Raw genomic sequence first — 12,571 nt, 5'->3', positions numbered from 1 at the left:
GATGAAAACCAGCTTTAAGCAACGGCGTAGTCGAACGGTACACACTCGGTAAGTAATCCTATAATTTTTTGTTTATAGCATAGTTTATACAGATTATTCCCAAAAAATTATACGTATTTTGGAAATGTTGAGTGGAATTAGTCTAGAATCGGTTAATTTTATAGAAGAAAACCTTTCAAACAGCCTTAGTCCTTAAAGTTTCCACCTATCGGGCTGCGATTGGCTCGTGTATTTAATCATTCCTACAACGTACTTTTCGGTTAGCGTGGAACGTATCTAAGCGTTATAGGGGGGTCTACTGTACTAATTTAGATGTGTTTTTTGCATTTTTGATTGTGTTTTAATAGGGTATGTCAAGAGAATGTACAGTACACTGAGAAGGAATTTTTCGAAATTCCCTCCCGCGGGGAGTGTTATACATTTATAATAGATACATTTTGAGCCACAGCAACGCGTAGCTGGGTACAGCTAGTTTAGAATAAAATAAATAGCTATTCTAAATAATTTGCCTGAGGAAGATGGTAATGCACTGAAAATACTTGTTTTTGTACAGGTAACCCCCGTATAACACGGTAGTTATGTTCCAAAAAATTGCCTTGTTATGCAAAACAAAGAACTAGTACAAAAAGGAGGGTTAGGTTCCAAAAATTAAAAGTCATGCTACTATATTTTCATAATTAAGATAAACATCTTTATTAAAATTTTCTTAAGTGATATATATTAATATAAATTAAACAATGTTTTCTTTGTCATCACTAAAAGCACTATTAACTGAGAGCGTTTTATTTTTGGCAAGTTATCGTTATCCTCTGAGCATTTTTCTGCATTATTTTCAGATTCATGCTTTACCTTTTGCAAAAAGTGTATGTAATTTTAGATTGCTTGCTTCTAGTTAAAAGATCTTTATAAATTTCCTTATATGGTGCTAAGCACTTATGGAATAAGGGAAAAACATCTGGCAACACCAGAAGCAGAAGCGTCGAGATATGGCAAAATTGAAACAATTTTCGCGAAGAACCATGTGTATGGAGAAGAGAAAAGAAAATTTACACACTGAAGTACTAATAGTTCACGAAAATAATAATTTTCGTGAACTATTAGTACTTAAGTATGTAAAAATTTATTACATTTCATGTTGTACAAGGGTTTTGCCCGTTTCTCGAACCGTGTCAGAGTGAATCCGTGCTATAAAAATACCGTGTTATATGGGGGAAGGTACCAATTCTCAAACCGTGTTAGAGTGAATCCGTGCTATAGAAGTGCTGTGTTATATGGAGGTTACCTGTATTTTGTGTTAAATAAATGGAATTTTTCAGTGGCATGTAATCTGTGGAAGCTGTGGAAGTCCCACTTCCCTTGTATTTTCTAAAATATAAATACATACTGTCCAATTATTTTCATAAACAAGTTCTTATATCTTTGTTTCATGTCAATGTATCTATTTTAGAATTAAAACAAACTGTTTATTTTTGTCATTTCCAGTATCTGTTTATAATTTTTATGGAAACACAGCTTCCCTATCATCAAATGTCACCACACGCCACTGGAATTTTTAATGCCAAAAGATAGTTTATTGCATTTATTGTGAAATTAGTGTCAAGTATACTTTTAATTTAGGAAAAGATAAAATTGTTTAATATAGACAAACAAAAATAAATATGATAAAATCATTTCTATAATTTTGTATTTTAGTTATTATGTAGTATTTCAGTAAATATTTATCAGAAATTTATTACAAGTTTATAATTTCAATTTTTGAATCTCTCCTAATATTTATCCATATAACCTTTATTAAATTTTTTAATTGTGTAATCACAGTTAAATATAAGTTAAAAATTTAAGAAGTTTAATGTATGTTCCAAACAGCTATCTAAATTGAATATTTTGAAATATAAAAATATTTCTAAGTTTAATATTTATTACGACCAAGTTAAAATATAATAAAATAATTTTTTAAACAAGTTTCTTCTGAGTTATTCTTGGTCTTGGGTGATTGTTGGAATTGGAAAGATATTGCAATCATCTAAAACCTCTTTTAAGTAGTAGTCAGAATTTATCTTTATTGTCTCATTTAATAATTAATAATGAAATTGTAGAGAAAGATTATAAATGTAAATAAAACATTTGAAAATGATCAGAAAAAATAAATACAATGGGGTATTTTTCATGTTTGATATTTATATGTTATTTGATAAAGTTTCCGTCAAATGGCAAATTTTTCTTTGTAAATAAAGACACAGCCATTCCAAAAATTCAGCTGAGTAGTCTATAAAGGAAGGTCTGGTTGTCTAAAGTTTTATTCTATAACACATAATAAAATAGTGGTTTTCAAAAGAATATTTGCAACGACTGTGTCTTTATTTACAAAGAAAAATTTATATGTTAGTTGTTTATGTATCCACTGGTTCCAAAACATTCATATTGCTTTCAATGGTGAAATACTTTATTTATGTCTAAATTTGCTATGATGTTTCAATTTATATGATTTCAATGAAAATTTTGATTACTTGACAAAATTTTTTATTTAATAGTAAAACTTGTTAAAAATTATTTGTACAATAATTATATATATAAATTATAAATTTACCTTTGGTAATTCAATATGGCTGTTCAGATATCCACTGCTACGTAAAGTATCATCAACATAACCACAATTGTCTGAGGGACACTTACTCTCTAATTTAGTTTTCCTGCCACATTTTTGGTATAAAATATATATCACAATTCCTGTAAAATTAAAATTTTTTTAAAACATATTTTAAAAATTCTTCTGGGATTTACATAATTTGATATGAAATTAATCTGGGTTCTCATTCTTTTCTTTGAAACCACATTTTTTCCTATCAATTTTTCTCTATAAAGTTATAAATTTTGTTTTAATGCTTGGCATGTTAAAAAAAAAAAGCAAAATTTAATATCTCTGTAATAAAAAATTGGATTTCACATTAAAATCATAGTACAGGACATTGGAACTTTTATATGCTTTCAACATTTTCATCCTTTAAAAATTTTCAGGAACAGCTAGGTTAAATTAGTTGATTCAGCAAATTTTGGGCTTATCAACCCACACTCAGCAGAGAGAATAATTACTAAAATCATCACCAAACATCTTTGGCTGCTGAGATTCATTTATTTGCCATACTCTAACATTTTCAGCCTAATGCATAAATCATCCTCAGGTACCACATTTTTGGAACTTCAGTTACAAACCATACAAATACAATTATATTCTATTTTGTAATTCCAAAAATATGGCACCTGGATGAGCCTATGTATTAGGCTGAAAACAATGTGTAGTAAATAAGTATGTCTGAGCAGCCAAAGGTGTTAGGTAATGATTTTAATAATTTTGGGTTTCTCACAGATTCAAATCTGGTGATTGTTTTTCCCCCACTTCTGATATACAATACAAATAATTTATATATAGTTAACATGCCTTATCCTGTATTTAGAGAGCTTCTGAGACTTTTTATCACATATCAAAAATTCAAATTAATTTCACATTAAAAATAATGTACAACATTATTCCAAATAATCAGATGACCTGCCAGATTTCTTTTAATCAGAACATTTTAAGTGTAATTAATAATCTAAAACAGCGTTTCTCAAAGTGGGCAATAACGCTCCCTTGTGGGCAATGAGTAAATCTAGGGGGGTGCTGGAGGCAGGGTATTGAACAGTGACCAAAGGCAAAATTGGGGTACATGAAAGCCATTCCCTTTCCTCTGTTAAACTGATAAGAGGAAACATTGCATTTAATGGTTTCCAGATGTTGAGAANTATTATTACTAAGTAGTAATATTTCAAATAAAATAATAATGCCGACAGGCAGTGTTAATATTATCTTAAAAAAAAATATGCCATCATTATATAAGAAAAATTCAGAAACAATAGTAAAAATTAAGTCTTTACTTTAAATAATTAAAAGATTAAAATTTATTGAACATTTTATTGTTTTTCTTACAATTGAATGGCTTGGGTGCAAAAGGTATAAGCCACACAAAGAAGAATTTAAGAAATATCACATTTAAATCTTTAAACAAATCTTAAAGTTGATATACTTGATAATAAAAAGCCAGTTTACAGTAAAACTGGCTTTTTATTATTGTTTTGCCAAGAGATGCAAATACTCTCTCATCAACAACAACATTTTTAACATACTTTTTTTTACACTTAAACTGTAGCTAATAGGTCTAGTAGTGGCTAAAAATAAAAAATACCAATCACAATTTTTTCAGCTTGCCCCTATAGCCACCAATGACTTATTTTTAGCTATGGGACTGGGCAAGCATTACCATCTTGTATAGTTTGTAGCAAAACTTTTTGCAGGTTTCAAGCTTTTAAAAACATTTGGAAACAAATTATCCAATGTGTGTTAAAAAAGTTATTATGTTTTTAAAAAGTCCATCTAAATCCCTCAAATAATTTAAAAAAAACAAAACAACACTTAAACTTTGATAATTGGTATCAGTAAAAGAGTGGGCAAATGCCAACTACAGCAGACATGTAGACAACATCCTCAAAAAACTAATTGTCTGTGCAAAATGGAGACTTGAGAGCACTGTAAAACAATTTTGATACAATTTAAAGTTTTTGATATCGTTTTAACAATGGTCATAATATATAGTATACATCACCATTATTGTATCTCTTGTGCAATAGTATCAGGAAATTTTGAAAAACTCAGGAATTTAAACATTTTCATAAATAATAGTCCCTTAAATGATAGACTATTTCTATAAGATCTGAGAAATTTCAAGATTTAAACTGTAATTTTTTTCCTAACAAATACATTACTCTAAAACATAAAAATCATTATAAAGATTTAAAAAAATCATTTCAAAAGTTTTCTGGCAACATTTATAAAAAACTTTTATAGAACAAATGATCAATTATTAAAAAGAATGGTCAATTAATATAAATTAGTATGTAAGTCAACATAAATTAATTGCTCTCTCTGTCCTGAAATAGTTATCACATTTTGAAATTTTTCTAAAGAATTTTTGGCAAATAATTGATTATTATTGATACTTTGGCTAATGAAGACTTATATGTTTTTGCTTCAGACCAATCAAAAACATCAGTTGTTTTTATTCATTTGTTAAAGCAGGCTTACAGGCAATCACAGAAAAATAAACAGCTTTAAAAGTGCATCTACTGTCATTGTAGAAATATTTAAAAAGTTATAAAAGTGGATAAAATGGATAAAAACTCAAAAATGAGTAACAGTACTCATAATGCTGTTTGAAATTTTTCTACAATGCTATAAAAATGAAAAACTGGAATACGGTACTATAATTCTGCATCAACAGAATTTAAATATCATCTCCTAACAATTTCCCAATTATGGAAACAAGCAACGCATTCAGAAGAATTGTGAGGTTACATAATCTTAATCACAGATATCAAGAAGAAAAAAGTTTATGTATGTCAATGTGCAAACTTGGAATGAAACAGAACTCATTCATATATATGGTAAAAACTATTTATAGAGAGAACTATGCCCTTACAATATCTATTGTGATCACACAATAGTATTTACAGTAGATTGTATTACAAATATCCAGGATCTGTGATTGTTAGATAGGGAGAAGAACTGTCAAATCCAGTCAAAGTTCATCAAAGGAAAAGGGAGTCAGTAACAGCAAAGGGCAGAGTGGGTTGGTTGGAAATAATTTCAGTGAAACATGTAATGGGCTGGATAGAAGCTGAACAAGAGACTTGATGAAACTAGAAAAAAAAAGCAGTTTCTTGTAACTGTACAGAAAAGGAGCTCATCAGCTTCCCATAATTATATCAATAGTAGTGCCCTATATCTTCAGGGCTTAAGTTTTTATTGATTTGATCTTTGATCTTTTAACATTCTAATTGGTCTTGAATATTCTTCCTCATAACTTGATTGGTCTCTCACCTGTTTCTAAGAGAAATTAGAGACCTCATGCTGCAAGAAAAGATTGATGTCAACAACTAAGTTGATGCCAAATTCAATTCTAATTGGAAATGTTTGATGTTTATTGATCTTGGGACCTTCATCTTAAATCAGATGGTGTATATACATCTCCTTGACAGTTGTAAAGTTCCAACTTATTTCTAAATTTGACAGGATGTAAACAATTCAATAAAAAATACATTATTTTACAAAATTATTAGATGAGGGGTGTTAAGATGAGTGTCTGGACACCTGCAGGATCCCACAGAATGATGATGTTAGATACATTATTATAAAAGCTACAGAAGTAATGTTATGAAATTATCCATATAAACATAGAAAGATTGAGATATGTGAAAGATCTAACTAAAATTGAATGTAACCCTAAAGCTGAATTAAAAGCCTAAAATTGTATCACAATTAAAATGTTTAGTTATTGTGTTAATTTAATCTTTATCTATTTTAAATAAATACAAGTTAATGTTTCCATTAAAAATTTTTGTTTCCAATATTTTTTATAAATGTGACAACTATTCAAATTTCACCATTCTTTGTACTCTTTATTCTTATTTCATTTACTTTATTTTATAATAAATTAGGATATTTTCATTTGTAATCAAAACATTAAATATTTATCAAGTTTTCTGACTTTCCTCAAAAACTTATAAAATTTAAATTTTCCACAAATTAATATAATGTAAATGAATTGAAATAAAAAGCTGACAGTGATATTTAAAAGATCACAAAAAGACAAATTCGCTTAAAAGAAAAAAAAAGGTTATTTTATGTTTATATTACATGGCATATTTAAATATGACATTCTATTAAAAATATTAATTAAATTATTTTAGTTTGCAAACTAAAATTATTATAAATCAAATAATTCTGAGACTAACTGAGATCTGTAATAAGTATTATATTAAAGCTAAATAAATTTAATATTTAAATTTAGAATTTCAAATAATATTAATATTAATTCAAATAATTAATACTTAAATTTTAAATCCAAAAAAAATTTTTTTTCTGGTATAAAGCTAAAAAGATAATTATTTGGTTTTTAAATAATACTTAGATTTAAAAAATTCAATATAATAAATATTTGTGTATCTGTATGCTAGACTACACATACATGCACACAAACACCAAAATTTAATGTAACAATTATTACTGATTGTTTTATTCTATCAATTTTATATTTCTTTTTATTAATAAGGTTATTATTATTTATTATCAACCTTACTAATAAAAATAAGTGTGAAACTGATAGAATAAAACAGTCAGCAATATTTGTCATATTAAATTTTGGTTTGTATTGTGTAAAGTCCAGCATGCCATTCAGATACACAAATGATAATTTTTAAAAATTAATAATAATAATAAGTATGTTTCATTTATTAAATTTCTTACCAATTAACAACAATACTGCAATTAAAACAGCAATGACAACACCTGCAATTGCTCCACTTGTCAAGCCAGTTTCATCATTGTTTATTGAAGAAAGATTATTTATTAAGGATTTTGTTGGAATAATTTCAAAATCACTTAAAGTTGTCATGTTTATAATTGAATCATTCAATAATGTATTGTTTATTCCGGATGATAAAATATCCACAGTCAATGAATTATCTTCAAGTAATGGACTAGTAATTGACTGGTTACTTGCATTTAATGATGATGTATAATTTTCAAATGTAGATAAATGTGCTTTGTTGTTGTTCATTTGTTTTATATGACTAGCATTGTTTTCCTTTCCTAAATTGAATCCTTCATTATTAGTAAAATCATTTAGAATTTTTTTCTGTCTTTGCAATCCTGAATTACCACTTTTTATTTTAATCTCCATGCTATCATTTTTTACATTTGTTTTGTTAGACACTTCTTTATCACTGTTTTTATTTTCTGAATCAGATTGTAACTGTGTTGAAAATAATTTTCTCCTAAAAACTTTTGTAAAATTTCTTTCCTTTTCATTATTCAGTTCAATATAATTTTTAGTAACAAGAAATTCAACACCTGACAGAAACGAAATATTTTTCAATAATTTTTGTTTGTTTGATTGTCTATTTTCAGTTGATACTACTTCATTTGATTTGGTTCTTTCAATCAAATAAACTGGAATAGGACTAGCACTTTGGATGAAGTAAATCATTAACATAAATATCCAAGGAGTAGCTGAAAATAAAGTATTTTAAAATATTTTAGAAATAATCTTAAGTATTGAAATTAAAATAGCAAAACATTAAATTAAAATGAATAAACTTTTGTTTTTATTCAATTTATAACAATTTTTTCTTTTTAACTGAAATTTCAAGTTATTCTTAAATAAAAATACTTTTATGCTTTAAAAAAAAATGATATTTAAATAACTGAATTCAACATTACAAGAACCATGAAAAAAATTTTAAATGGGCAGATTCTTAACTGTAAATTAAAAAATTAATACCATATTTTAAAAATATTTAACTTATATTTATAAACATTTCTCTTGAAATAATAATTATTCAAATCAAAAGTAATTAAAAAAACATAATTTTTTAAACTTTTAATTTAATACTGTAACTTATAATAATTAACAAGTTCACTGCTAGTATAAAAATTGATTTTCTCCAATTTGTGCTTAAGTTTAGAATTGTAAATAAAATATAAATGCATTTAGTATCTCTAACTCAAATTTTAACCTTTACCAAAGGAGATTTAATTCTACACTTATGAATTAAGATAAACTTTAATATCTTTTTTATTTTTTACAAATTTAAATAAAAAATCATAACTATTGAATTCATATTTCTGTTAATATCAAAGGTTTTAATTTAAATAACAATTTGTACTTTAAAACATAATCAATATTAACATATTTTAATATTCTATTTGCTGAAGAAAGATCACAAAGTAAAATATTTTTATTGTTTTTATTACATATGGAAAGATTGCTATAATCATCATCAATATAATTTACATTGATGACAATTACAATGATTACAGTAAGTAAATAATACTAAAGACAATTTAACAGTTCCCATAAACTATTAAAAAAGTTATTAAGAGTTTTATGAATTACACAATTCTCAAAATCAGTTTTGCATCAACTTTACATAAATTAATTTTGTTTGGACTATTATATTTATTCTGTTGTTTTCGTTAATTGTTAAGATCTTAATTGTATTGAATATATGTTAAAAGTTTGAAATAGAAGTTTTTTCTTTTTTTTATTTGATGTTAAGTCTATAAATTAAGTTAGCAATTAAAAATTATTTTATAATTCATGTGTAAAAAAAAACATTAAAAATTTCATTACTTTTGTACTTGTTTTAAGTTTAATAATATGTACTGTTAATTACAATATATTTCTAAAATTTCAATAATGTATATATACNTAAAATAGCAAAACATTAAATTAAAATGAATAAACTTTTGTTTTTATTCAATTTATAACAATTTTTTCTTTTTAACTGAAATTTCAAGTTATTCTTAAATAAAAATACTTTTATGCTTTAAAAAAAAATGATATTTAAATAACTGAATTCAACATTACAAGAACCATGAAAAAAATTTTAAATGGGCAGATTCTTAACTGTAAATTAAAAAATTAATACCATATTTTAAAAATATTTAACTTATATTTATAAACATTTCTCTTGAAATAATAATTATTCAAATCAAAAGTAATTAAAAAAACATAATTTTTTAAACTTTTAATTTAATACTGTAACTTATAATAATTAACAAGTTCACTGCTAGTATAAAAATTGATTTTCTCCAATTTGTGCTTAAGTTTAGAATTGTAAATAAAATATAAATGCATTTAGTATCTCTAACTCAAATTTTAACCTTTACCAAAGGAGATTTAATTCTACACTTATGAATTAAGATAAACTTTAATATCTTTTTTATTTTTTACAAATTTAAATAAAAAATCATAACTATTGAATTCATATTTCTGTTAATATCAAAGGTTTTAATTTAAATAACAATTTGTACTTTAAAACATAATCAATATTAACATATTTTAATATTCTATTTGCTGCAGAAAGATCACAAAGTAAAATATTTTTATTGTTTTTATTACATATGGAAAGATTGCTATAATCATCATCAATATAATTTACATTGATGACAATTACAATGATTACAGTAAGTAAATAATACTAAAGACAATTTAACAGTTCCCATAAACTATTAAAAAAGTTATTAAGAGTTTTATGAATTACACAATTCACAAAATCAGTTTTGCATCAACTTTACATAAATTAATTTTGTTTGGACTATTATATTTATTCTGTTGTTTTCGTTAATTGTTAAGATCTTAATTGTATTGAATATATGTTAAAAGTTTGAAATAGAAGTTTTTTCTTTTTTTTATTTGATGTTAAGTCTATAAATTAAGTTAGCAATTAAAAATTATTTTATAATTCATGTGTAAAAAAAAACATTAAAAATTTCATTACTTTTGTACTTGTTTTAAGTTTAATAATATGTACTGTTAATTACAATATATTTCTAAAATTTCAATAATGTATATATACATATCTGGATCACTAAACATCTGGATCATCATACGTAATCCTGATAACTCATATTTTTTGTTAATTTCTTAAAATTAATTGTAATAACTTTCATTAATTTCAAGTTATGATTTTTGATAATTCAAATAATTTATTGTTATTTTTTTTAGGTTTATAATCATTTTATTTTTATTTTATATATATTTAAAACAATAACAAAAAAGAAAAAAAACAAAGGTCTTTTATTTTTAATACAATTACAATTGCTTCTATATACATAATACTATATTGTAATATTACATAATAGATATTATCTATCAATGAAATGAAAGAATGTAGAACATCTGTATTTGATTTGATATCTGTTAATAATATAATTCATTAATTGAAAAATATTATCATAACTGTAATCTATTAGTGAATCTAAATATTATATTTAGAGCATATTAAAAAGTTTTTCTATTTTCATATAAATTTTAAACCAAATTATTGTTTAAATAAAATAAAATAAAAAAATCTAGTAAATTATTGTCCATCTTCGAGTTTTTTTTTTTTTTTACTATATTTACAAAAGAATAGAATGTTTGACAGATTAATTTAAAAATTTAATTATGATATTTTATCATAAATTATTTGAATTTACATATGCATTAAACAGATGCAAAACGTATCTTATTTGCACAAGGACTTCTACATAAAATTGTAATCCTCACTTTTCTACAAAAATTATAGAAAACTATAAAAAAATATAGAATTTGGTATATAGTCATTCTTCATTTAATTATGTATTTAAATAATACAAAATAAAATAAAAAGGCAAAAGTATTATTATATAATCAGAGAGAAATGTCAGTATTTTCGTACAGAAGAGTTCCAATTATTGAAGGTAATATGAAATCAAGAGTATCTTGGATAATCAAAAATTTAGAGTATAAAAAATGCTGGATAAATTTTTAAATAAACTGGATTTAGATGCTTTAGCGTATACAATGTACTATTTTTAGGTTATACCTAGTTATTGAACATACAGTAAAACATTTTAAAATTTTATTTACAACTGTATTTATTAAAGAAATGTAAACTAAAATTGCAATTAAAATTTCTTTAATCTTTTTTAAAATTAATACTAACATGAGAAATTACCAGAATTCTTTTTAAAACTTCTACAGCCATTATTGAATACCATATATTATCCAGCTAAGATTCATGAAATAAATTGAACTGTGCAACATTTCTTGTCTGTATTGACAAAGTTGTCTTCCATAGTTTATTTCAGATGAAGTGGAATCTCAGTTTATCAATTAACAACATGTAAAAAAGTATAAATTTAAATTTAAAATACATTATAAAATATTCAGATGAATACTGAAATACTTGATAGAAAAAAAATGTATAAACATAGAAATCAAAAGTTAACAGAATAAATCATCAAAAATATTAAGGAAAAATCAATACAGTCTGTATATAGTGCAGTGAATAAAGTAAAAACTTAGTAAAATCATTTTAAATAAGCAATTATTTATTAAGACATCATCACAATACTAGGCTGCAATTTTTAATCATATTTTTAATTAATTTAAAATAAATGCTCTCCACCTCAAAGTAGTAGTGGCTTGCCTCTGTACATCATACTTTCCTGCTAGCAAAGTATGATATACATTTTTCCCCTGAAGGTAGTTAATAGATAACCACGCTGGTTATCTATTAACTACCTTCAAGGGAAAAATTTTGAATTGAAATAATGTCTTAAAGTTTGCATCAGAAGTTCATATAGAGTTAATTGGGTCTTCTTACCCCTAACCTTTCCATATCTGGTCTTGGATTTCATCTATCTAACTCTGTTCTCGAGATTAAGGAAAGACAGACAAATGAACAACAATGTGAATTTATAGGTCTACAATTTTTTTCAAATTGCAACCCAATTAAATTGATATTTCAAGTTAAGATATCAATTTAAAAAGTTAGTTAAAATCTCATAAAAAATTAATCAATTATCAAAAATGCATAGATGGCAAGAGATAGATGACGGTTAATGAAATTCATTAGGAAGATTGTCAAAATAAATTAAGGGCTGTCCATAAATTACAAATCCATTTTTCTTGAAATTTTTACTCCTCCCTCTTGTCCCAATATGTCCAAG

General features: G+C 24.8%; 1 protein-coding gene across 5 annotated transcripts in view; it reads right to left on the bottom strand.

The window, feature by feature from the left end:
• LOC111630236 overlaps positions 1-12,571 on the bottom strand; it is a 42,449-nt gene that overhangs the window by 3,498 nt on the left and 26,380 nt on the right. For 4 of the 5 annotated variants that reach the window (XM_023374305.1, XM_023374304.1, XM_023374306.1 and 1 more), the window contains exons 3-4: positions 7,337-8,101; positions 2,588-2,727 (exon numbers count right to left, since the gene is read on the bottom strand). In XM_023374305.1, coding sequence (XP_023230073.1) covers positions 2,588-2,727; positions 7,337-8,101 — 905 coding nt within the window. Of the gene's footprint in view, positions 1-2,587; positions 2,728-7,336; positions 8,102-11,574; positions 11,734-12,571 lie in introns of those variants that run through there. The other variant, XM_023374308.1, reaches the window with a different exon arrangement.

This window comes from Centruroides sculpturatus, unplaced genomic scaffold (genome assembly GCF_000671375.1).
Source record: "Centruroides sculpturatus isolate CEXI.00-Female unplaced genomic scaffold, Cexi_2.0 scaffold553, whole genome shotgun sequence".
Classification (NCBI taxonomy): domain Eukaryota; kingdom Metazoa; phylum Arthropoda; class Arachnida; order Scorpiones; family Buthidae; genus Centruroides; species Centruroides sculpturatus.
Note: the sequence above shows the minus strand (reverse complement) of the source record. Positions and strands in the feature narration are given on the sequence as shown.